At 41.8% G+C, this 25,381-nt stretch overlaps 2 protein-coding genes across 2 annotated transcripts; both read right to left on the bottom strand.

The window, feature by feature from the left end:
* Positions 1-373: 373 nt before the first annotated feature.
* On the bottom strand, positions 374-16,200 carry per3 (period circadian clock 3). Its single transcript, XM_034585446.1, has 23 exons — positions 16,030-16,200; positions 11,621-11,974; positions 10,528-10,688; positions 10,289-10,407; positions 9,236-9,434; positions 8,900-8,951; positions 8,273-8,421; positions 8,036-8,114; positions 7,825-7,931; positions 7,390-7,546; positions 7,044-7,152; positions 6,218-6,346; positions 6,007-6,115; positions 5,549-5,660; positions 5,338-5,465; positions 5,132-5,290; positions 4,740-4,991; positions 3,788-4,647; positions 3,411-3,597; positions 2,910-3,096; positions 1,847-1,997; positions 1,525-1,757; positions 374-1,351 (listed from the first exon to the last, which is right to left on the bottom strand). The coding sequence occupies exons 2-22, from the start codon at positions 11,884-11,886 to the stop codon at positions 1,647-1,649; spliced, it is 3,783 nt and encodes a 1,260-aa protein (XP_034441337.1). The 5' UTR covers positions 11,887-11,974; positions 16,030-16,200; the 3' UTR covers positions 374-1,351; positions 1,525-1,646.
* A 1,237-nt stretch (positions 16,201-17,437) lies between these two features.
* On the bottom strand, positions 17,438-25,170 carry vamp3 (vesicle-associated membrane protein 3 (cellubrevin)). The gene is made up of 5 exons (XM_034585445.1): positions 25,043-25,170; positions 22,144-22,222; positions 20,237-20,395; positions 19,880-19,931; positions 17,438-19,644 (listed from the first exon to the last, which is right to left on the bottom strand). Coding segments are annotated over exons 1-5 (309 nt in total). The 5' UTR covers positions 25,045-25,170; the 3' UTR covers positions 17,438-19,627.
* Positions 25,171-25,381: the final 211 nt, after the last annotated feature.

Here is a 25,381-nt window from a genome sequence, read left to right on the forward strand (position 1 = left end):
ATAGTGCTTTTCAACATTTCCGTTGATTTGAGAATAACAAGGAGGTTATGTTTACACATATACAACTCATTGGATTATCACAAAACCTGGTGGAAGGATGTGGTATAGGTCAGCGAAGAACCCATAGAATTTTGGTGTGGATCCAGATGAGAAGGCAGATCCAGGAATGGAACAGTGCGAGATAGAGCTTTTTTTTCTTTTTTACAACATTTTCACCTTTTCCAGAGAATAATTAATTAATAATTAATAGAAACTTGCTGCAGCTTGATTAGATGTAAGGAGTGTTGGTCCCTGGAGGAGTTATGTGCTCTCCTGAGGGACATTCTAGTTTGCATATTGCGCTTTTCAGACAATCACACTTGAGTGCATGTTAGATCATTGATTCATTCATTCCTTTGTGTCACAGACAGTCCCTGAAATCAAGACAAATGGTTTTTTTTATACACTTTGTGAAGTTTGTTTTGTGATAAACATTTTCCAGGAAACCCTGGTCTGTCCTGCACTTTTGGACAACGGTGTCAAAGGCAGCAGCTTGCAATCAGTCAGAGCGTGCACGCCCACACACAGACACACACACATTCATGAGATCACCTGCCATCGGACCTATTCCAGTAGGAACTACAACGTGTTAGTTGATTCCTCTGTCGCTCTGTTTCACACAAACACGCAGTCATTCAGACAGAGAGCTACACAGAGTGTGGAGGGGAATTCATTCAGAGAGTAAACGCAGGATCAGAGGATATTTGGGGCCCTGCTGTGTCTGTTTACAGTTGGAGGTCATCTACAGGGTGAGGACCAGGCAGGAAGCTGGGTAGTGAAAAGGAGCTGCGACAGGACGTTTGAAGTAAACTGGGGTGCATTTATTTTGTTGTACTAAATTCAATTTGAAAATATCAACATGTTTGCTGTTGTTTGTGACTCAGAGTAACATAAAAAACAATGATGCTCTAAACAAGAACTGATGGAATAATAACAATTAAAATACAATATTCATATTTGAACATTATAAACAGTGTCTTTGTCTTAGTGCCCATCGGGGAAAGAAAACAAAACTACCATGTGTAATCCATGGTATGTCATGGTATGTCACTGAAGGAGATGATGTGGTACATGTAAACTGTAGAACCTGCGCTCCATGTCACTGGAGCACAGTCTGCTGTGTGTTGTAATACGACAACTGGGCCAGCGCTGTCTTTGTCACCCAGTCACTGGTCCAGCAGACTGGGTGTGAGTACATAGTGCTCATGTTCAGCAACCGAATGACCCTCCTCTTCCTCTCTTGGGCATCAAGTGGCTCATGGCACCAAAGGAGTCTTGGATACAAACTAAAGCCCGACAGAGGCTCTATAAACACAAACAGAAGAGAGGTCAAATATTCATGGTCCAATGTCAGGCCGACTGAGACGAAATGCCGGTGAGAATGTCGCCTCTCCCGCCTCCTCCACTCCTCCACTCCTCCACTCCACAGGGCCTGGTCCAGCCTCCGATAACTTTACATAACAAGTTAAACATGTATTTAAAGCAAAGGGACACACTCCTCTGGACTGGTCAGAAGAAGATGCATGGTGGGACTTTCTGGGAGGGTCTCTGACTGGGCTGGTTCGCTATGAACCGGGTGGTGGTTGTTTTTAGGGGTACCATGTCTCTCAAGTGTCCAACACAGGTCCACTGGAGTGCTGCTGAGGGGAGGAGCTTTCTGGGGCAGGCGGGCGAGGGAAGTGGGTGACCCCTGCTCCTGAGCTGCAGGTCCCACAACCCTGACAAACACAAAAAGACAAGTTAGAAGTGGTTTCAGGGGGTCAAAGAGAAGGCATTTTACTTGTGGTGAGTGTGTGAAGATCCCCACCTGTGTATCGATCTCCTGTGGGATAGTGCGCTGTTGGATCCAGGGATGGACTTCAGCCAGCTCTTCTCTCTGCTCCTGGCTGAACCAGGGCTGGCGAGGCTGAAGAACCCGAAGCTTCTCCCTGTCCTCTGCCAACACCTCAGTCTGGTCCCTGTGGGTAAAATAAGACAAAGTTATAAAGTTATAGGTCTTCCTTGCCTTAGTCGCTGTTTGCCACTTCTGCCAAGAGAATTAGCTGCTGCACATGGAGTCATGACGAGCCTTTGTTGGCTTGCTAAACAGTGAAATCGCTACATATTTGTTTGTGTGCATCCCCTTAATTTCATACTGATGTCATTACATGATTAAATCAAGGGATTGAGTTAAGACCATGGCACTCAGAGAGGCAGAGTCATAGAGCAACTGTCAGATGGGTAGAATGTCATGGAAATGATGGCAAATCTACAAAGCAAGTTAAAAAAAAAAAAAAGTGTTTCAAAAACATTTCCATGGTCTCGAAACCTCACATGGCAAATAGGGTTTGAGCTTCAGAAAGTTGGACTGACAAAAAGGAATTACGTTTTTTATTTTTATTTGACTTGACTATAATTCAGCTCAACGATTTAGAAATTACCAAACTGCAGAATCTACAAGTGATGTGGTTGCTCTCTCTCTTTTGGGACTGATGTTTATGATGATGTACAATTTGGTGCAGAGCCAAATAAAAATCCAGATCTAGTTAATTAAAACATGGTTTCATTGAGGGACTGTTGGTCCTTGGTGGCGGCGGAGGTATACGCTCGACTGAGTGCCATTCTAGCTTCCAATGACACCATGTTTCTAGGGTTAATGAAGGTTTAACTACAGAGCACAGCTCACAGGAACAACTGACAGAGTAGGGAAGAAATTCTGCTCTGCTCTGTATGTGTTGGCATTTTCAAGCATTTTCCTTTGCTGGTCACATTTCAATCGGTGATGCAAGAAGCAGCTGCTTCCTGACAGCTGTCAAAGGTCTTAACACAACAGATTTTTCTGTTTATTGAGAAAGGAATGGAAACACCAGGAGAAGTGTCGCTGTGTGTACCTGGTGTGGATCTGGTACGTCATCATGACTCGCTCAGGTGTGTTGTGGATCATGCTCCACAAGGAGTTCTCCGCACACGTGTCGAAGCTGTGCTGGTTCTCTGCTGGTGCCGCTTGGCTCTTGCGGGCTCTGCGCGACGTGTCTGATGAATCATTGCTGGCGAAGTATTTGCTGCTGTTGCTGCTGCCTGTAAATCCATTAACACGTCAGTCACTGTGTTCAGAGGTTACACATACAATATTCCTTGCCACTAGATGTCTCACTAGCACCAGCATCTCGGGCCAAAAGTCAAGCACATATTCGTTGCTCATTTCAATTAGCTAATAAATGTTGACATTACAGATTCATCGTAACATTGTGATGACAAAAATACCAAAAGATGTCGAATATAGTTTCACTATAACTAGTGTGCTTATAATATATATTATCAACTAATTAAAAAGACAATCGTTATAACTTAAATGTTATATGGATTGAAAGTGTCAGTTTTCTCCTTCTTACCAGTGTGAGAGGTGGAGGTTCCATTGGAGCCAGATCCAGATCCAGATCGCAACGAGCCTCCAGACTCCCCTGATACTGAAGCGTTGGAGCCGGTCCCTGACCTGGCATCCTCCTGCAGGAGCAGATCAAGCATCTCACTGGATGTAGACTGGGCATCATGGTTCCCAGAGTCACTGGGGGTGTCAGCCTGAGAAAGGAAAGGGTCTTAAGGTCAGAAATACACCAGAATTTGGTTCCTTGGACTTCAGAACTGTATATACTGTACTGGCTATGCATTAAATGACAGAATGATGAATTTGTTTAAACATGTAAGAAAGTATAAAGTAGTAGTATAAAGCCTGTTGAAGGTAAAGATTGATGGACGACAGCCGACTCACCTCGTTGGCATGTTTTCCATGGAGGCTCTCTGTGTGGTTGTGCCCGGTGCTGCTCTGCCCTTCACTCGGCTTGGGCAGCTCCTCCTGCAGCAGGTTGAGCTGCAGGGGAGAACTCGAGCGAGAGCTGGAGAATAAAGCTCGGGCTCCAGGTGCCTCCTCCTCCTCCCCAACAGAGGAGCTGGGTCTGGGAGAGCAAAGCAGAGGGACCGGGGAGGTCATAGTGTGGGGGCTGGGCTGTGTGTGGAACTGAGGCTGCAGGAAAGGGGAACTGCCAGGGGCAAAGCCCGTCATGGTGATGGGTGCCTGGGGCAGCATGGAGGTACCCGATGGAGGGAACATGGCTGGGTAACCTGCAGTAAAAGTTTGGTAGTTGGGAAGGATGACGGCCATGACTGGAGTCAAGTAAGGGTTGATGGGTTGGACTGGAGCCATGGGCTGCATGGTGTGAAAGTTCTGCAGACTCGGAATGGAATGCATGTGGATTGGTTGCATGCCTGACAGGCTCTGAGTCGACTGTATGGTGTTGAAGTTGTAGCTGAGCTGGGTTTGGTCTGGAGGCCGCCGCACTACAGGAGTCGCTCCAGGCATCTGTTGTGCTCTGGGCGGTTGCTCTGGGCTAGGCTGAGTCGCCATCATAGGGAAGAATGGCGTCTGGAGTGGGGATGTTTGGCTGTAGGATGCACCCATCTGGGGCTGAGATGACTCTGATGGAGGCCAGGAAGAGACAGGGACACGGCGAGGAGGGCCAGGTGGAGAGGCATAGCTATCTGAGGAACCCTGGGGTTTGGGGCGCTTGTACCTGGGCTTTCCTCCCCGAGAGCGGTTACAACCACCGCCGCTCAATGGACGTAGGTAATCACCTATAGTGAGATGGACAAACATTTTAGTTAGCATTTACTAAATGAGATTGTATTCTAAAAAAAAGCCTTACTACACATATAAGTACAAATACCTGGGTGATGGGAGTGAGCCATCGAGTTGTTGTCCAGCTGCAGGTAGGAGCTGTAGGGGCTCTGGAGGATGCGGTGGCGGAAACGATCCACATACTCGTGCTCCTCCTTCTGGGTATGAGCTGACAGCACCTGCTTGGTGAGACCTACAAATCTTCGCTCCTCCGCGGCGGGGCTCGGGGCAGGACGGACGTGGGTGGGAACAGCGTCAGCAGGCTCACTGCCCATATGTGCATCCTCTGGTGCCGTGGCCTCTGTGTGTGAACATTGAGGGAAAAAACCTTGTTCAGTGGTTTCCTGACAGCTCACAAACAGAGAGTGATCCAAAGCTTTTCTAAATGAAGATTTAACTCCTCATAGATCATAACACAGACATGACGGCGTGTTTAAGTACCTGACTCAGGCTGCGGCACATGTACGATGGTGCTGCTGTATGAACACTGGCTGGTGACTGAGACCACACTCATGGCCTCGGTGGACATTGTGATGTCTGTGAGAGGTGCTCCCACTACAGCTGCAGGGCCCATTGACACCTCACTGTCCAACACCACCACTGGATACACGAGTAAGAAAATAAGCATCAGTTCATGTTGATTTGGCAAAGAATATTACAGAAGACAAAGTCATGTGCTGCGAATGTGAAGGAAGATGATGAGGAAGATGAGGTGGCCAGGGAATGAGACTCACTCTTGCGCTTAAGGGCTGGACCTGTACAGCTTTCCAAATATCTGCAACAGAGAGAAATTAATTACGTGCTTTGTTGTGTAGTGAACTGAGATGAGATGATGCAAGCGTGGTTACGACCACACACCTGATGATGTTGTCCACACAGTTGATTTGCTGATAGGAGGGAATGCGTGTTTGCTTCCTGCTTTCTTCATGATCTCTGACCTCAGGGTTTAAGACTGCGGGCGGCAGACGTGCTGGATGAATAAAGGGTAATTTTAATTATGAAATATTTGCACTGATGCACATCTTTGAGTTCAATTGAATGTTTGTGCCAAATTTGAAGACATTCCCTCAAGCTGATCTTAAGATATCATGTTCAAGAATAACATAATAATACTTTGTGAGGCCACCATAACCTTGACCTTTGGCCACCATAACCTTGACCTTTGGCCACCACATTCTATTCAGGTCATTCTTGAGTGTAAGTGAATGTTTGTGCCAGATGTGATGAAATTCCCTTTAACATAAACGTCAACATAAACAACAAAAGTCCGTCAACGTAATGCATTGTATTGGTGTGTGTGTGTGGGACTGCTTTACCTGTGGCAGGTTTGCCAAGAAGAGACATTTTGTGGTTGGAATCCAGATAAGCCTGCTGACCCCAACTCTTCACTCTGTTCACATCGGCACAGATCTGCTGCAAAGTCATCTGCAAGAATACACACACACACAAAATAAAACAGTGTGATTAATCATAGCAAGAGCAAATGAGCTACCATTGGTCTGCTGAGAAGTGATGTCACTGTCTCACCGATTCCCGGTGTGAGTCCTCCCATAGGTTACCATTGCTGTCACTTGAAGAAGCGACGCTGATGTAATGCTCATGAGATCCATTACTTTCCAAGCTGCCGTAACCACTGGAACCATTGTTGTGGACCGGCTGAGGATAAGAGACAAAGAAGTGAGTAATTCTCGTATACACAAACACACAAAGAAAGCATGACATTACAGAAAAGATTCCTCTATGAGGCTGCGTGTAAACCACATTTGAGTGGGACCCAAACTCTAGGACTAGAAACCAAACCCATTTAGGTTCGAATCCCTGTTTCCTGTTTTTTAACGGTCCAGGGTCTGTTTAATATTATGTACAATACCCAAGTGGATCTGAGAAAACCCAGCTGTGATCAGGCAGCACAGATTGTGATGGGTGTGCTGTGTGTGTATGCATATTATATCTTCGGTTCAATAAAGAGAACAAGGGTGTCTCAGTCTCTGCCTTTCCATAATAAAACAAAACCCTGGAGTTTTTAACTTAAACTGGACAGTAGCGTTTCCAAAAGTCGTTGTTTTAGGGGCTTAAAACCCCTGGACAGCAGACGTAAATGTAATGTGACAAAACTGATGCGTTTAAAACTAAGTGTGAATATAATTTCTTTCTATCAACCAAGAAAACCCACAGGACAATGTCATTATGATATAAAATAGAGGAGCAAGGTTAACTTGAGATAATAATAAATTAATTTTAAAACTGCAAATTTTCTTTACCTTTTCTCTTTTGATTAATAACTAAAAACATTTATTTCAATATTTTGAATTGTTCAACATTTGTGTTAGGTTTTTTTTCAACAAATATTCACCTGCAGGAAAAGCTTATAGATCTTTGCTTGCAGGTCTTTAATTTCTTCATGAGTGACTGTAAAATCCTCCTGAGTCCGAGCAGCAAATACATCCTCATTCAGTGGACTCCTACAGGCAAAGAGAAAAGCACAGTGACATCTACCTTATCGTGATGCAATTTAATTAAATTGGTTTCTTAGCAATATCAATGCTGCAGCAGCACTTCACCGAAAAAAACAGATGGGTTATAAGACAGATGCAAAATCCAAATCCTCTTCCTGAGAACATTGAAGGCACCGAGACTTTACTTTTGAATACAACGCTTTAAATGATTGTCTTTTTTGTGATAGTGCTTTTGCTCCTTACGTTCTGACTTTATGCCGTCCGATGATAAAGGCCACCTTGCGGCTCCATGGGTTGATGAAACTGGACCAGCTGGTGTCCAAGGTGATGTAGTCTCCATTCTGACAGCGCATACGCACAGGAGAGTGCTCAAATGGCCGCTGGCCAGCATACTTCAACACTACACATGGTACCAAGAAGTGAAAAACAAGAGAGAGATGAAGATGTAATTAACTGAATGACAGACTGTGAAAGTGAAAACCTGGATGGATATTAACTCTGGGTCTAATAACTTCTGTTACTGGTTAATGTACTTCATATTTTTTCTACAAATGCATTAATTGACAAATTACCATATCCCTGTTGTACTCACTACTACTCCAGAGTCCCGACACTACTATTTGTTATTTGTAACGTTAGAAATGAACTACTCCAAAGAAACCTTCCTTGAGCATGTACCTTTCCGGTGCATGGACAGCAGGAGGGGCCGGTCCTCTGGATGAATACAAGTCAGCAACGACGTGCCAATCAGATCCTGAGGAAGGTATCCTAGCAACGGCACAGCCCTGTGGATAATAATCGTAATGTCATCTTCATCAACACACATCCATATAAAGGCTCAACATACAGCTCAAACTCTGGCTGTGCACATTTTTGTGTGTGTATGGACCTGTCATCCACTTCCAGAAACACACAACCAGGGGAGTGTGTGGTGGTGAAGATGCGCTTGTCCATGGGGATCCGAGGGGCTGCATGAACAAATAACAAACTAAATCAGGAAGTACATGAGTGTGTAGCGCGAGTAATCAAGTTAAAATATTTTTTGTTCACAACTTTCCCATTCAATCATTGGTAATCACTTAGAACAATGCTGGTTGTGTTCAGTTTTTGGTGGTAATGACTGTACCTTCATATCCAGAGATGATGCGTTCAGCCAGTGACAGAGAGCACGGCTCCTCCTCCTCTCCACTTGCTCCTGTTCCCTGCACCTTCAGTAGGTACGGTGTAATTCGGAATGGATTGTAATGCATCTCCCCCTCACGGTCCTTCCTACCCCTAAAATATACACATGAATTTCACTTTCCTTTGTGATCACATGGGGAAACCAGCCTTTTAACTTTTTAGCTGAGGCAAAACACTAGTAGAAGGTTTACAGGAAAGTAAACAAATGCTGATATAGTCATATCTATCCGTTTCAAGACTGGTCTAACCTTAAACAGTAATCTCTCTGTGCTACGATAATACAGCGATGACTTGCTTCGTCTTTATCTGTGCTGTATAGCTCGTAACAAAGTCCCATAGAGGTGTCAGGATGAATGAAGAGCTCTGAAAACTATCCCTCAGGTGACCTTTACTTATATCTATTGGTAAAGATTAATAACTGCAGAGCTTGTCTGATACTATTCTACAAGAATGGATGGAATTCATATCTTCTGTGCTCACCCAAGAAAGATTCTCTTATTCTGCAATCACTGAATTATGTCATGTCTAACTTAAGAAATAAATAGATTTCAGACCTGATACTTATGCTGACCTGATTCTGCAGAAGAAGGACTTGACCTGCGCGCAGTCAAACAGAACCCCCGCTGCAGAGACAGACAACAAAGAAAAGGGGTATTTGCATGTTAAAATACACATGTTATTTAGGCTATAGGGATAAAAAAAGAATCCATGTATTTCATTATATGCAAAGCATACAAAAATGAAAAGGATAGAAGTAAAATATAAGACTAATTTTAATACTGGAATTAACCTCAATTTAACACAAAGGTTGAAACTTTATTTAATAATTAATACTTAAAGTTGATTCCTTAGCTTAACCTAAAAAATAAAAATTAACTGAAGGTTTTTAAATGTGGTTAAAACACACCTGTGTGCGAGTTGCTCCAGGGCGGCAGGTGCGGCTGAGCCGTGTGCGCGTAGAAGACATTAACATCTTGGTGGAAGAGCAAATCCACAAACTTGGCCGACTCCAGGAACTTCCGCTTGCAGCATAGAATGGTGTGAGCCTGCTCCGATGCGTAAAGCACGCGGCCGCTCGACAGGGAGAAGACAACCACGAAAGAGTCCTACACACAGATATAGAGAGATGAACACATGTAGAAAGACACACGTACACAAGCGAGCCAAGTCACAGACCCACAAAAGCAGTGAACACATACACTCACACTCACATGCCCAAGCGCGAGGCAGAAATATACATATCTTTCCATGCATGTATGTTTGCCAGTGTGATGGAGCCTTGAATAACTAGAATTACCGCACTGCGGTTTGATGCCTCCGCCAACCAGCGCAGTTTCTGTGTATTTCTACATACTTTTTTTCCAGATTCATATAAACGTCACTGTAACCTTTGAAAACTGAAACATAAATGACTTTATCTTTAAGTCCAAGTGACAACTGATCAAAAGTTGAAGAAATTCCCTCAAACAGAGATATCACATTTTTTGAAGCCACTGTGACCTTGAGCTTTTACCACTGAAATCAAATCAATTTATCAGTGAGTCCAAGTGAATTGTGCCAGATGTAATGAAATTCCCTACGGGCAGTCCTAATATGTCACATTCAGTGGAACATGAGGTCATTGTGACCTTGACCTTTGTCCTCCAGGCACCAAAGTCGAATCAGTTCATCCTTGAGTCCAAGTGAATATGTGTACCAAATTTGAGGAAGTTCCCTCAAGGCATTCTTGAGATATCGTGTTCACAAGAATGGGATGGATGGATGGACGGGCAACACAAAAACATGATGCCTCCAGCTACTGGCTGTCACTGGCACAGAACTGCTCACAACAAAACCTCTCCACAGGTGATGCCTTGTGCGTTTTCGGTGATAAATGTCGGCTACAATTAAGGCAAGAATGTGAAGTATCACGAGTTCTCGTGTGTGTGTTTGTGTGTGTGTGTGTTATGCGAGTGTGTACCGTGTTTTTAAGGGTGTGTTCAGACGTGACTCTTTCCAACTCTTCCAGGGAGCAAACGGTGGCATTTCTCCTCTCATCCTGGCCAGTTCTAATCAGCAGTTTGTAGTATTTACTATTGGCTGCAGACAAAAGCACGAAAAGGACCAACGGGTTGGCAGGTTTGGTGGAAAAACGGTTAAAAAAAACAAACTCTTTCTGAGAATCACAAATGTTTCCAGCTGTGTGTTCAGCCCTGTTACCTTGAACTTGTTTGACACAGTTAAGTGCGTAATGTAAGGCCTCCACAGTGCTGGATTTGCTGCGACTGCCTTTGCCTGACGGAAGCCTCTTCTTCATCTCAGCCACAGTGATCTTCACTTCTCTGTGGGCCTGCCCTCTGCCACCATCTGCATGCTCACCGCTACAGAATCAGAGATTCAATATCAATAAACATAATTACATCACAATTACACAGAAGAGAACATAGCAGATATAGTTTTCAATGTTTTTTATTTCACACAAATGATTTAAGATTTATATTTTAAGACCCTGGTTTCAACACATCCCAGTATGGTATGAAAATCAATTTATGGCACATTACTACTCACTTGAGACACTGAGATTGCTCTTTTTTATGGGTGGTATTTTTGTCAGTATTACAGAATCACTTCATGGTAAAGCAGTTATAAAAGGGACACTTGTGTTTTTTTTAACATCAGTTGCTCGGCAGCCTCACATTCATCAAAACCTGCAGACTGAGTTGTGAATTTCTTCGACTCTGACCATTGGTTTTATTGTTTATTATCAAGTTATTTGGGGGAGCAAACAAAGATGGATCACACAACTACAAACCAATAGCATACACAAGTGTCTTCATCTTTATCGACTGCATTTGTCATGGCCATGTGCACTCTGTTTTCCCACACAACATTATGAGCATGCAGACTTTTATTTCTACCTCAGTGGTTACCATAGTAATCTAAACTAAACTGTTGATTTGTTAACAACCTCTTTGTTGGTCTGACGGTTCCATGTTTTGTTCTGTTGCGTGTTTTATTAGCATGTTGTTCTGTAACAAGATCTCAGCTCCAACTTTGGTGAGTACATTGTTCATCTGATATCTTTTATATCTGATCTGAAGTCGAGGTCAGAGACAAAAAAAAAATATATATACAAAGATAAAATGCTAATTGTAGTTAACTAATACTAAGGTGTCTAAACTCTCAAATTGATTAACAAGAAATTCTGTAGGCTGATAAACACACTATTGTGCATTTTAAAACTTGTTTTGAGATGTGACAAAAACTTAAATCACTGTGTTGTGAATGTTTACAGATATGCCCGGGCAAATACCTCTTGGTTGAAACGGAGGTGGATCCAGTGGCACTCCCAGGGCTGTGATTGGCCGAGGAGGAGAGGTCATGTGAACCACTGGTCATCTCTTCATCTTCCTGCCCGACTTCTCCACCTGAAGCTCCTCTCCCCTGTGCCCCTCTGTCCTGCTGCCTGGACATCACACTCTCCTCCCCTCCACATTCAGCTGTAGCTGGCGATAGCGCGGGCTCCTCCCCATCTGGGCCGCTGTCCCCCCCAGGCATCTCCGCACTTTGGTCACACATCAATAGCAATATTTCCAGTTATAGTGATCAGTCTTCATATGTTCAAACGAGGGAATGAGTTCCATGTGGCGATGATAATTAATCAGCACTGTAAACACTGTAAGACAGAGGGAAATGAGAGGAGATGATCATAATCATTATCAGAACAGGTTTGCAGGACAAATGGTAGCATAGACAAACTAGCAGCTGGTGGTGAACTGGTGGTTCAGGGCTCATGAAGAAATCATGACAGATTATGTGGTAAAAGCACTGTACTCCATCTTGGCCGTGTTGACAATGTGAGGCTGGTGGGTTTGTTTAAAACAGTAGTGGCCAGAGTGTGATCTTGAGGAACTGGAAATTATTAACCTTGAAGCCTTAAAGTCATGGTACTACGAAGCAAACTGTGGAAACCCCTGCAGACACATTATTCTGGATTAATGCTCTGAGAAGGTAACATTTTAAGAAACTGAAATGAATGTGTGCATAATAAGTTTTCTGTGTTGACACATAATGTGTCTCAATCCCATATTCTCCCTTCTCTAAATCCAACCAGTTGATGGCAGTCCACCCTCAGATTGTTTCGGCCTCTTAAGAAGAAAGTTTCTCTTTGCTACAGTCGCTAAGTGTTTGCCAATGGTGGGGCTCTGGGTCTTTGTAAATGTTATAAAGACTAAGACTAGACCTGCTCTATATGAAAAATGCCCTGAGAAAACCCTTTGTTACAATTTGTGGCTCTAAATTTACTTGATCCAACTGTACTGTTACATATATTCAGTTAATTTTGTATATATATATATATATAATTTTCCATTCCTTATATTTGTGTTTATATTGTATGTTTTATTTATTACTTTAACTGCGTGTTAATTTTTTACTACTGCCCTTTGCTGCCATAACCTGGCAAATTTCCCCATAGTGGGACTAATAAGGATTATTCTATCTCATGTTATGATACATCAGGAAACTAATGTAATTAATAACTGTAAATATTTCTGGAAGACTTGGTGAAACACAACAAACAGGGTGCTATTACTTTCAATTACATGCTTTTTCCTGCTAAGACAGGGAGGGGAAAATACAAAATAAGGTACAATGGCTTACTGTATATCTGTTTCTCTTCAAACACAGTTACATAAAAGGGAAAAATCTGCCCCTTAAAGGGATGGAAATTCACTCATTATCTACTCACCACTATGCAGAAGGAGAGGAAGGTGAAGTGTTTGAGTCCACAAACCACTTTAGGAGTTTCAGAGGTAAACAGCATTGCAGCCAAATCCAATACAATTGAACTAAATTGCGACCACTTCTTCAACCGTAAAAAACTGAAAAAAACTGAAAATCCCTCCATACTGCTCGTGTGGTGTCATCCAAGTGTCCGTAAGCCCTGACATTCAAATTCGCCTCGAACTAACTCCACTGACACATCAAGCAAAACAAAGCCAAAAGATACGTTACCCCAGTTCAATGAGATCAGGTATTTACCATCTCAAATCAACATCCTTCTGCCAGCCTTATTTTCAGGGCACTAAATAGCTTTGATATACAAACACAAGCTGCAGCTCCCACCAAATACATGCGACACTGACACGAGAGACACAGATAAAGATAGAGGGAGATAGACTGATGGACACAAACAGGAGTCGATACAAATGTTGTTGGACCAGTCATCGCTGCATGATTACATAACCAGCCTAATTCAAAGTGTACATACCGATCCACCCATTACTTGACATTATAACTACACAACACACATACAAAAACCCATGTTTACTTACTTCAATTGTACAGCACACAAACAGACCACACTGAGGTCAAGGTGCTGACCCACGTTATTGGTGTTTACTTCTCTCCCCCACTAGAGTTTGAGTACTTGTTCAAAGCCCAGGGTCACTCCCAAATCGATTGACAGGTCACTGACTGGTCAAGGACTATCACAATAATCTAAATGATCTGAATTATAAATGGTTCACATCAGTTGTGAAACAGGAGTAAAACCCTGATGGCCCAGATGCATATTTTGGGAAAATATAAAAAAAACCTTAATAGTTAATCAGTCTTTTTCTTTACAGTTGGATCAAACTACTGATCGAAATGTGAGAAGATAACATTCGATAATATGACTCTTCTGAGGTCAATAAATGATAACAATGCGTGAGAATATAGAATATAGGTCTTCTCTCTGTCTCCATACAGTCTGACACACTACAGTCTTGTGACTTGATGTGTCAGTTGTTTATACTGTAATAGAGTATATGTACATATTTTACATTGTTCTTATTTATATTATATTTCCACAAGGGATCAATATGGTATTTCTGATTTAGACCCATACCTACATAAATACACATCACAAGTACACACAAGATTCCTGCAGATATGCAAGTAAAAGCCGGGCAGGATATACATTAGAGGATCTACAATATACAGTTATGAAATCACAATATAATTCAATTACATTTACCCGCTGACCTGGTGTTATTGTGGTCTATATAATATTAAGGTTAACACATATTTAATGAGGGAAATAGTTAAGAGGATCTGGGTTAAATGGCCTGACTGACATCTTCCAAGTTAAATATTTATAGGGCTGAGGTGGTATAGGGACCTTGTAGGTAAACCTGTTTATAGGTCAGCGCAAATACTGAAGATTATCACTGCATATAAGATAATGGTACACAAACAACACGGAGGTGAAAGAGGATTTAAGGCCAACACCGCCTTCATCCAATAGGAATAGAAACTGTTTCCAGGCTTCAACAACAGACCGACTCCCACTCATAACAAACATGACACTCAATTGACGGTTCACTTCCCAGTCCCCACATGAACCCACTGACCTCAGTAACCCCACTCAGCCCCACACGTCAAGGCTTAAGCAGAGGACTGCAGCCCAGCCTGACATTCAGCGCTGATAAACAGCGTTACTGTGAGAAGAGTCACATCTGGCCAGGCTACAAAACACATTTTGTCACATAGTAAAATGTGGCTGTGAAATAAAGCAATTAGTAACCCTGGCACTGACCTGACTGCAAGGCCAGAAGTAGATTTAGGGATGTGCGTTTCAAATCTGAGTTTATATTGTAAATTGCTAGCTTGATAGTCACAGTAACAATGAATATAATAGCTGTAATGTTATTAATGTATTGAAGCCTCAGATTGTTGTTGACACAGTAACCAGTGCCACAGAACTCGCTAACTGCAGGTTGTAGGATGAATACAAAGATGTGTGTTCTAACCGACCAGCATAGTATTAATATTTAGAATAAATTTATAGTCACTGGCTTTTAACTGTGGCTGTACCAAACTGCAATGGCCTTGATATTAATTGGTGACAAGCTCAATTTCCCTTAAATGGTGAGAAAGTTCAAACCATAAACAGTGTTTTCATACAGCAAATGGACAGAAATCACGGTCCTTTGGTTAAGACTTTGTTGTGAAAGCCGCCTAAACATCATTGTTTTTAATCATCTTCTTTACATGACATGGGAGCTGTTGGAAATAGAAGAAGCACTAAAAACAAATATAAAGAGGCGTGTTCTACTTTTCCAGAGTAGTATTACAATGTGCCATTGATCTAGAGTCAGTGGGTCACATGACATCGAAGCTAAAAAAAAGTGCAATTAGTTTTTTTGTTTTTACAATATTTTGAAAAAATTATTAATCGGCACTTAGCAATCAAAAAAGGCGTGTTACGGGACATCATAGTTATGTCTTAGATTGTCATCACATGGGCATTGATAAGAACATTTGTGTCATTCCAACGGTGATTTGCAGATGGTCCCTAAAACAAACCCCTGGCTAAGGAGGGAGCTTGAGGTGGACGCGGAGCGAGTGTCCGCCGAATATCACAACCGAACCTGCCGCGGTCAGACTTACAGCAGAGACCCCGTTAAGCTAACCGGGTAGCATCACATGCTACTGAGCAAGCACGCTGTGTGAACATGTGAACATGTGAAGCCCCCCCCCGCGACAGGAGCAGAACACACCCCCTCGACCACACACCGGCGCTGAAACGCACGAGACCAGCGGCCGAATCTCGTTTGTTTACATCCGCGCTTCTCTCGGGTCGGCGGCGCGTGCGAGGGGTGCTTCGCTCGCTTCACTTGTTCGCCAACTCGGCAGCGACGCCTCATATCACCGGTGTTTTTGAGGAATATTTACCTGTTCAGCGACACGTTCGATTCAGCTTCAGTGTCCAAAAAAGTCAAACCTAGTAAACATGTCTCCAGGTTGTGTTAAAAGTGCAGGGGGGGAAAGCCCAAGCCACCTCCCGGTCACGTAGCTGTTCCCTCAGCTCCGCCACACAGCAGCTCTGACACATCTGTCCAACGTGAGGCCGGTGCTGCGCAACCCCGCCCACCCCGCGGTGATTGGACAGGTGATGTTTGTACGCGTCTTGTGATTGGATTAGAGCCTTCGAAGGAGTGGGCGTGGCGTGTGCGGGGTTTGTCGGCGGTTCACGTGGACCTCCATGTTACGCAACAGAGCGACAACCCTGAGCCGAGCGTCCAGAACAGACTCACGTCGGTCCGTACGTCATCCGCCCTGCTGCTCACTGACTGAAGTGACACCTGACCAGGAGCCCGGAGAGGGGATTCATTCAGTGGTCAATAATCAAAGTCATTCTTAAGCAAGACTGCCAAAGGGTCACCTCTCAAATGTGACTGTTGCTGTTTCTGTGATGGTTAAAGGTCCAGTGTGTCAGGGGAGCTGTTGGCAGACATGGAATACAACATTCATTCATGTTTTATTTTACATTACCGGATTCTAAATGTGTGTTCACAGCTGAGGTCTGAACCTTGGTTTTGTTACATTCGATCCTACTCGTTTTGGTTTCACACTGCATTAAAAAACTTTGCATGACATCCATGTGACAAATGTCATCATTACCTGTGCTCTGCCTCTCTCTGTACTTCACATTGATCGGTTTTATTAACGGACATGTGTCTGATGTTGGCCTATATTAACAGATTATCTTGTTGCCACAATGTTATAATTACAGTGGTTGTACTGAATAATAATGACACATTTAGTCTCCTCCTCTTCCCACGTCATTGTGTTTTTCATTATCTTAAAATGAGGCCTTCATATCTACCATATCTATAAAGGCAGTGAGTCCTCTTCCTCCGAGTCCTCCATGTTGCACTGCCCTGTTTCTACAGAATGTGAAAACCAAAAGATTTGCTCGAGAGAAGGCATTTCACGGTTTCATGTTAAGGGTACTGTATGTTTGCCTTCATGCAGTAAAAAAGAGGGGGTGGGTAGAAAAGTATTCAGTTGGTTGTAATCTGCACTCTCACTGCTAGATTACGTCACTACTGAAGTGTACTTACTGAAAAATGAACCAAACTACATGTTTAATTTTTCTCTGAAAACTTTAATAGTTGTGCTCTAATTTGCTTTATTTGTGAGAGACAGAGGATTCCGATTCAATGAAATGTTCACATAGTAATCCTCTTCCATAGACTCCAACATGACCTGTGATACAGCAAGTCTCTGTTAGTTAGAGTAACCATCAACCTTTAGTCTGTTACAGATCAATGAGGGGAAAAAACACTCAGACACGGTATTGTGATTTAAGTTAAATCTATTTTATTCAAGCAAAAGGCATTCTGGGTCAACGAGTAGAATTGCACTTATTCGGAAATAACTTTGCCTCAAATTTCTGATGAAGACATAAGAGGATGATGAGAATTTCATGTCTTGCATCATGCAAGCACTATGACTTACTGATGTCTTAAAAACTACTGAATAGCACAACATCAACAGTTCTACTTGGATGAAATGCCATGTACAAAGTAATCCAAAATAGGTTGTCTCATTAAAGCACAGTTCTCGCAAAAAAGATGGAAGCAGGAAAAGTGATCGTCCAGTGATGAACTTCTTTTTACTACTCAAACACCCCTGATGCTTGAGAGTGAGCTGAGCACCAAGATAAGTTCTATATAATGAGTTGGCACAAAACGCTATGGATAATAAAACTAAACTATCAAACATAGGGAGTATTCTGTATTGATGGGGAGGGATAAATGCCTGACTGATTAAAGGTTAATAAGCCAAGCTGATTGATGCAAACAGCACAGTATTTGTTAGGACAGTCAAGAGCATTCAGAAGGTCCTACACTCCTTGACTGACAGGTAAGTCCAGCCAATAAGGTATGGCTGTAGTGTTGGCTGTTGTCCAGTGGAGAAACTGAGTAAGGCATCCGTCTGAAACTACGTGCTCCTTACTGTGCTTGAATATACGAAAAAAAAAACCTTCTGGCACATCTTAAGAGAGCACCCACTTTTCAAAAATCTGTATGGCAGTGTATTTTGCCTTCGTCGGGCTGTGAGGTTGTTGTCTTAGCATAAAGGCACATGGTCTTAAGGCAAGCTCATGCTAGCTTATAATGTAAAGTAGTCCTTTCTCAAATGCTGCTTTCAGATATGCACTGAACTCTGGACATTCTCCTGAAATTATCTAGAGGGGATGGATGTGAGGACGCAAATGTCAGAGTCAGTTGTTCTGGACATTTTGCAGACCTTTTCCTGCCAGTTCCCAATTAAAGACTCCAGAGAATGTCCGACTGAGCCCTTGTGAGATTACAGCAGGTAAATGTGTGGAAAATTCAGAGCGAGGAAGAGGACATGTAAATTACATTTCTAACATGCAACTGAAAAAACTGGAAAAAAAAAACAAGAGAACAAATATGTCAGGATGAATAAGAGGTGACATACACATAGAAGACCCTGCAGAGCGAAATTTATACATCATGTCATACCTAGGTGCCACCCCTCGCCTGAACACTTGGGAATCTTGCCAGTTGTTTTGAATGTGTCTGACCCCCACAATCTTCTGCTGTGTTCTTCATTTGTGAAAGACGAAGTCAGTTCATGTCTGAAAACGGCTGAAGAGGGCGACAAGGACAGGTAGTATCAAATGGTTCAACAGCGTGTTAACAGCTCGTTTTTTGTTGTTGGGGGGGGCAAAACAAATTGCTCTTTATTCCACCCTAGGTTTGAGGTATTAGACAGAGAACTCAAAAAGCACTCAACCATGTGCATAAATAAAATTGGATCTTAGATTCCATTATTCATCAGAAAACTGTAAATAACTTGAAAAACAACAAACCCAATTATATTTAAAAATTAGGGTATAAATCTAAAATATTGGCATTATATGCTGAAAGGCAGAAGTGTTCAGTTGGAGTTGAAAAAGGGGCATCTCTTCCTTTTAATGAAGAACAACTGTTAGAATCTAAATGGACAAACAAAAAAATGGAAGGCACTTATCTTAGCCTGGCACGCAAAATCATGACTATTAATACAGTAAAACATAACAAGTAAATATAAGTCTAGGAGAGTTTACAACAATATTCTTCAATTCTAGTCCTGAGTTTGGAATGTGTGTGTGTGTGTGTGTGTGTGTGCGAGTACTTTGTCATACGGTCAAAAGGTGATTTATTTATATTCAGTAATTTTTTCGTTGTGTTTGAGTCAAATTACCGGTTTGTTTCTGTATGTTTCTTTCTGCTTTCTTTGGCATCGCACTCATATAAAAGTTTACTGATATATATGTACACACACACACACACACACACACACACACGCAGAGGCATAGGGCAATCCAGGACAAGGAATGAACCCCCGCTGCGGGAGGGGCAGAATATTGTGGAGCTCAGTAGCCAGTAATCACTTGACCTCTTCCTCATTTATCAACGTTGCTCCTCTCCTCTTCTTCATTGTTTCCTCCACTCCTCCCTCCACCATTGTTGTTTTACGATTTAGACCAAACTGTGAATGAAGTAAAGAATTTAAGTTTAATTACTTGCATAAACTTGTTGATTTCACCCAAGGAAGTTGGCAGATTTAATTACTATAAGTATCACTAATTTAAATGCAAACTAAATCAACATACAGTACATAACAATCAACAAGTCAACAATCTGAGGTAAATCTGTAATTTCAATCTGTAAAGTAATTACATGTAGAAGGTTACATTTTACAACACCATAGGCTTGATACTTACTAATAATGATGATGATGATGATCACTATGACAGCTATGAGGATGGCCCACATCTGCAGGGGGTAAATGTAGAGTAAATTCAGTGAAACACACTTCAACTGGAGTTATGCTATTTATCTATTTAAATAAAATAATGTTAACAATAAAATGTTTGTATTTGCATGACCCTTATTACCAACTCTAAATGGAAAATGTATTATGATTGTTGTTGAGTTGAATTATTTATCTTTATTGCTGCTAAAATGTTAAATTTGTCAGGATCAGTATAATTTCGACCTCTTTCAGCTTACAGACTGGTAGTATGGGGTTTATTTATTATCATTTACAGTGTAATTTGGAACAAACTGTGTTTACACACCTTGATGTTCTTCCACCAGTACTTCCTCTGCAGCTTAGCGGCACTGGTCTCAAACTGGGAGGCTCCGGCCTGCAGTGCGTCTGCTCTGTCGTCCAGTTCAGACAGCTTTTGGTCACGTTCCAGCACTTTGTCCACATTAACGCGCATAATATCCACCACCTACACACAAACGAGAATAAACACTTGTTTGGATTTCAGTACTTTTAAATGAATGTTTCTTGATGTACATGTCAATTTATAGAGAATAGAGAAAAACACTGGGAATGCTCGAATATACTGTACATACAACATTGATGGCATGAGTGCTTTTGACTATTAAGTAACCTCTCAACAGTTACCTAACAAAGCCACCAATCAGCAGAGATTGTGCCTTTCAAGGTTTAATTATATACACAATTAAGCTTAATAACAGAGTCCACGTAAAATCAAGCAGACATGTGTGTACACAAAATATTGCAGAATAAACATAACCTATATGTTCCACTGATCCAAAAACCCAACTTAATGCCACTCCTCTCAGACAGAGCGGCAGGGCACAGAGGAGTGTGTAAGCCCATGCAGACCTTACATAACCATGGAGATGGTGATTATATAAACCTCAGACAGCCAATTGAAGGCTTCGCCTGACACGCTAAGGTTAAAATTCTGTGTAGGAGGGGCTAACTTCACAGTGACCACAAGTGAGAACGAGAGAGGGAGAGGACAGTAAAGGGGTTAAGAGTGACAACCACGGAAGACCGAGATTTGGCAGCCGTTTCTTCCTGGTGGCTTCACTGACAGGATTCGGAGTAAAATTGGAGAATAAATAGTCTCTTCTCTTTTACTGAACGTTCTCTGGCACATGAGTTGTCATGCAGAGGTAAAGCTACTGACACCACGGTTTGGTGATTCTTAGACACTGTTGTGCTGCTGTTATGTAAGTGTCTGCTTGAGACACACATCAAGGAGCAGAGGAGTCACAGATGAGAGAGAGAGGACTCACAGAGTTTATGGCTGAATAGAAAAATATATATAAATAACTGTTCCAATATAAGATGTAAGTTCAGCACATATCAGCTGCCTTGGGTCACAACAGCCTTGTAAATACTAAATCAGAACGTCCACACATCTTCCACCGCAGGCTAAAGATACATCTCTTCCAACTACAACTTGGTTAAGAAGATGATGTCTAATAACCCCCCCAAAAAATATAGAAATGCACTTATATGTAGCACTTACATGTAGCACTTGTGGTTTGGCTTTTGAAATGAATGTACTTACATGATTCTTGCTGTTCTGGGTTTGTACCCTCATAGTTGAATGCACTTATTGTAAGTTGCTTTGGATAAAAGCGTCAGCTAAATGAAATGTAATGTACTGACATGAATAATAAGTCTGTGTGCACCCTCTGCAGCTTACGGAACTGTCATGACTCAGTGTGGTCAGCTGACTCTGGCTGTAACTGGCCCCTGCACACTGATCTGAGCTCAGTACGGGTCTGTTGAATATATGGATTCTACTAGTATGTCCCTGCAGGGGAGCTAACACTAGCTAACAGCTGTCAGCAGATATAAGGCTAATGTAGTGTCACGTAAACAGTGCAGATGAATTCATATTAGTGAGCAGGTAAATTTCTGGTTCTGCCCAGTATGTGCTCATAGTGATAAAAGAGGATGTGCATGCTTAGTTGAAGCATCTGCTATTGACAGTGCTTGTGTTGCAACTTAGCAAGCAAAACGGGACAGCATTTACTTTGTCATAATAAGCAGAAAAAAGCAGAGATCGTTGAATGTGTGTATTCTAAGCGTAATACATACATTGGTTGAGATTGTTGTATTTTGGGGATTACCATAAATATCAAGCAGTGAGAAAGTAAAAGTCTGAGGGTTTAACTGGACCTCGGCCGCCAGTGATTTGAAAAGTCTTACCTCATCCACCTGGGCCTGGGTCTGCTGCAAGCGCTTGTTGCTTGAACCTGCGCCAGAGCCTTCTGGAACGATGGCCGCCCTAAAAATTAAGAGTAAATAGAAGATTGTATTTAAGCATTCTATTGCATACCACGGAACTCAATGTCCACATAAAATGTTAATGTTAAGGCATTAATCTATGGTATAAAATAAGTCTGAAAACGTGCACGCATAAAAACCATAACTGGAACCATAATCATTTAAACACTGAGGGTGGATAATATCTGGTCTGTGGATGGAGGATAATTTGTGAAGCAAGAACACACTAGGTGGTGATGATATGGCTAAATGAATGGGAGACCCCTAGATGCTTCACGTCAATGCTTCATAACAGTCAAAACACTGACAATAGAGAGCTGAATGAAATACTTGGAGGGTAAACAACATTTAAAATGGGAAAACAGATCTGAATAGTTATTTTCTAAAGTTTGTTCTTTTTTTTTTTTTAACCAACATGGTTAACTGCTGCCACCCTCTTACGCGAGGCAGCAATGCCTGTTAGGATCATACAGGGATTATAATGACTGTGGCATTTTACAGCATATACCCACACTTCTCAGATTCAGCCCAGATGATAAGAAAACCAAGACAGCTGTAGATGGGCCACTTTCTTTACATGCAAAATAGTTCTTACACACATCTAGCAAGATCACCAATGTATACACTTAACATTTAGCGTTCAAAACATCTCATTTTCTTAAACAAACCTACAAACGAAACTGGTTCCCATTAGCAGGACAAACCATTTTTATTACTTTTTGATAAATATATGCTCCATATAAAATTAAGATATTAAATCCAGGTATGGAACTAAAGTAGGACCTACTGACAAACTCAAACCCACACAGCCCCTCTCTTATGGCTGGTATTACAGGAAGATGGTGCTTATTCGTTTCAAGATTACAATAATGAGATGAATTTATGCTTACTGTGGACTAGTGTTGCCCGGTATACGATGCTAGAAAGGTATCGTGATACTCAGCCGTTAAAACGTTACAATACCTGCATTTATTAGTACCGGTACTTTACGAATGAAGCCCGGGGCACACGGGCTGCGGAACGGCCGCAGAACGCTACTGCTACTACCAGCTTGTGCTAGTGTGCTAGTGTGTGTGTGAGAGACAGAGAGTTTGAGAGAGAGAGACTACTGCCCATCACCTAAAGTTCTTCAACTTTTAAAATAACTACAGCCTTCTTGAAGTTTCTAGCAGAGAGGTGGAGAGAGAGAGAGAGAGAAAGGTAGAGAGAGAGGTAGAGAGAGAGGTAGAGAGAGAGAGAGAGAAAGGTAGAGAGAGAGAGAGAGAGAGAGAGAGAGAGAGAGAGAGAGAGAGGCAGCAGGTTAAAATAAGTGACAGCAGTATTATTTTCTTTCATAGGGCCCAAAACTTCTAGCCGCGCCCCCAGTCAGAGCGAGTGTGTAAACAGTATAGTCAGCCGGAGTATAAACATCTGTCAGCACTACAGAGGGGACTGCAGCTGACACCCAACTTACAAGACAAGTGCAGATAACAGCTGACTATGCATTTTACACTGAAATAAGCATGTACTGTATATGCAGGTTTTTAAAAACACTTTTAAGACTGCCACTATGATTGTGGTTGTGGTTGCTACCAGGTTCTCAAAAAACTGCAATGTCACAGGTAAATTAGACATTTGATAAATTTATATAAATTTAATCTGTGATTTTATTTTATTTTTCACAATCAAATAGGCTTCAGCCTTTACTACCAACTATTAGAACCCAGCAAAGATGTCCATGTCATTGAGAATAGAGCCTCTCCCATGTATCTCTGTGTAAGGTGTTTACACAGGTGTAACACTACCAGCCCTATGTCATAGCAATTGAATGAGAAATTGTATTGGAAGAGATACTTTCTCTTTGATGTATTACCTTTTGGCTTTTGCATTTGCCACAAATCATAGATCGATTTTCAATTACACATAATAATAATAAACTTTATATAAAATTATCCTTGAGAAGGAATACTGTTGTTACAAAAGGCACGCATAAAAAGCATTAGAATCTGTAACGCAATTTATTAGTGATTTAATCGAATTCTTTCTCTATTTTAAAAAGGTACTTTACAATTCTGATCTGATCTCATTTATAACACAGAAATACAGTAGTTACATGGTACAGAGGTAGAAGAATTAACATCATCCAAACAAGTCCAATCCAGTTGCTGACAGAAAAATATCAGGCAATAAAATCATCCATAATGTGAAAGTGCTTTGTGCCATCATTTGAAAGTGCATGTATAATGTTTTGACACACTTCCTGTTTATGGTGGTAGGTAGTGGTGGGGTGGGACTAAGGGATTGGGGGAGGTTAATGGAAAAAGGAAAACAATGGACCTCTTGGCTGTCCTCCCAACCAGTTAATAATAACTCACAGAGAAGTTGGCAATATATATATACACTTCGTTTTTCAAATCGACTCAATCGCTACTTTTACTTAACTAAACAGGGATTGTTTTCCATTGACTTCTGTAACACTTACAACCAAACCATGAAATCACTCTCAGTTATGTGGGTGACAGTACGACATGGACGGTAACTAGTTCGACCGAACAGAAAACATACATCCTAACTTAAACCTAGTTCGTGCAAGGCAGAGTCGACTTATAGTTTGTTTTTGACGGAGCTTCCAAACCTTGCTACAGCTAGCTTAGCTTAGCTACATCCGAGTACTTGTTGCATGCTAAATGCGACGCAGCAAAGTTTTGGGCGTAGCTTTATGTTCTGTGATCCTGTTCCACCAAACCTCCCGGAAGCCCGGTGCCTTACACAAAGTTTGACCACGTTTCTACCAATTGAAATATTTCTTTGAAAACAGCTATTAGAAACTTCAGAGACTTACATTTTGAGAGGATAGTTCTTAGAACGACGCTGCTGCTGTTAGCTTGTTAGCTCGAGCTAAGTGTCAAGCCGTAACAGTCAGTAGTCCCTCCTTTGCTGTGCTGCCTTCCTGGAAATGGGACATGTGATGCATCAGCCCCATTAGAAGATTATTTTACTAAATAAAAACAAGAAAGTTTGGGTTTTCCTTTTTCTATTCATTATACTTAAATATATCAATATTTTACATCAAGATAATGTCAAAAGAATAACTTTTTGTTCAATGAATTTATAAACCTAAATGGTAAAGCCCATTCCTATCTTTTAATAAACTATCCATTCATTGTATTACGTTTCACAA

Source organism: Hippoglossus hippoglossus, chromosome 5 (assembly GCF_009819705.1).
Source record: "Hippoglossus hippoglossus isolate fHipHip1 chromosome 5, fHipHip1.pri, whole genome shotgun sequence".
NCBI classification, from domain to species: domain Eukaryota; kingdom Metazoa; phylum Chordata; class Actinopteri; order Pleuronectiformes; family Pleuronectidae; genus Hippoglossus; species Hippoglossus hippoglossus.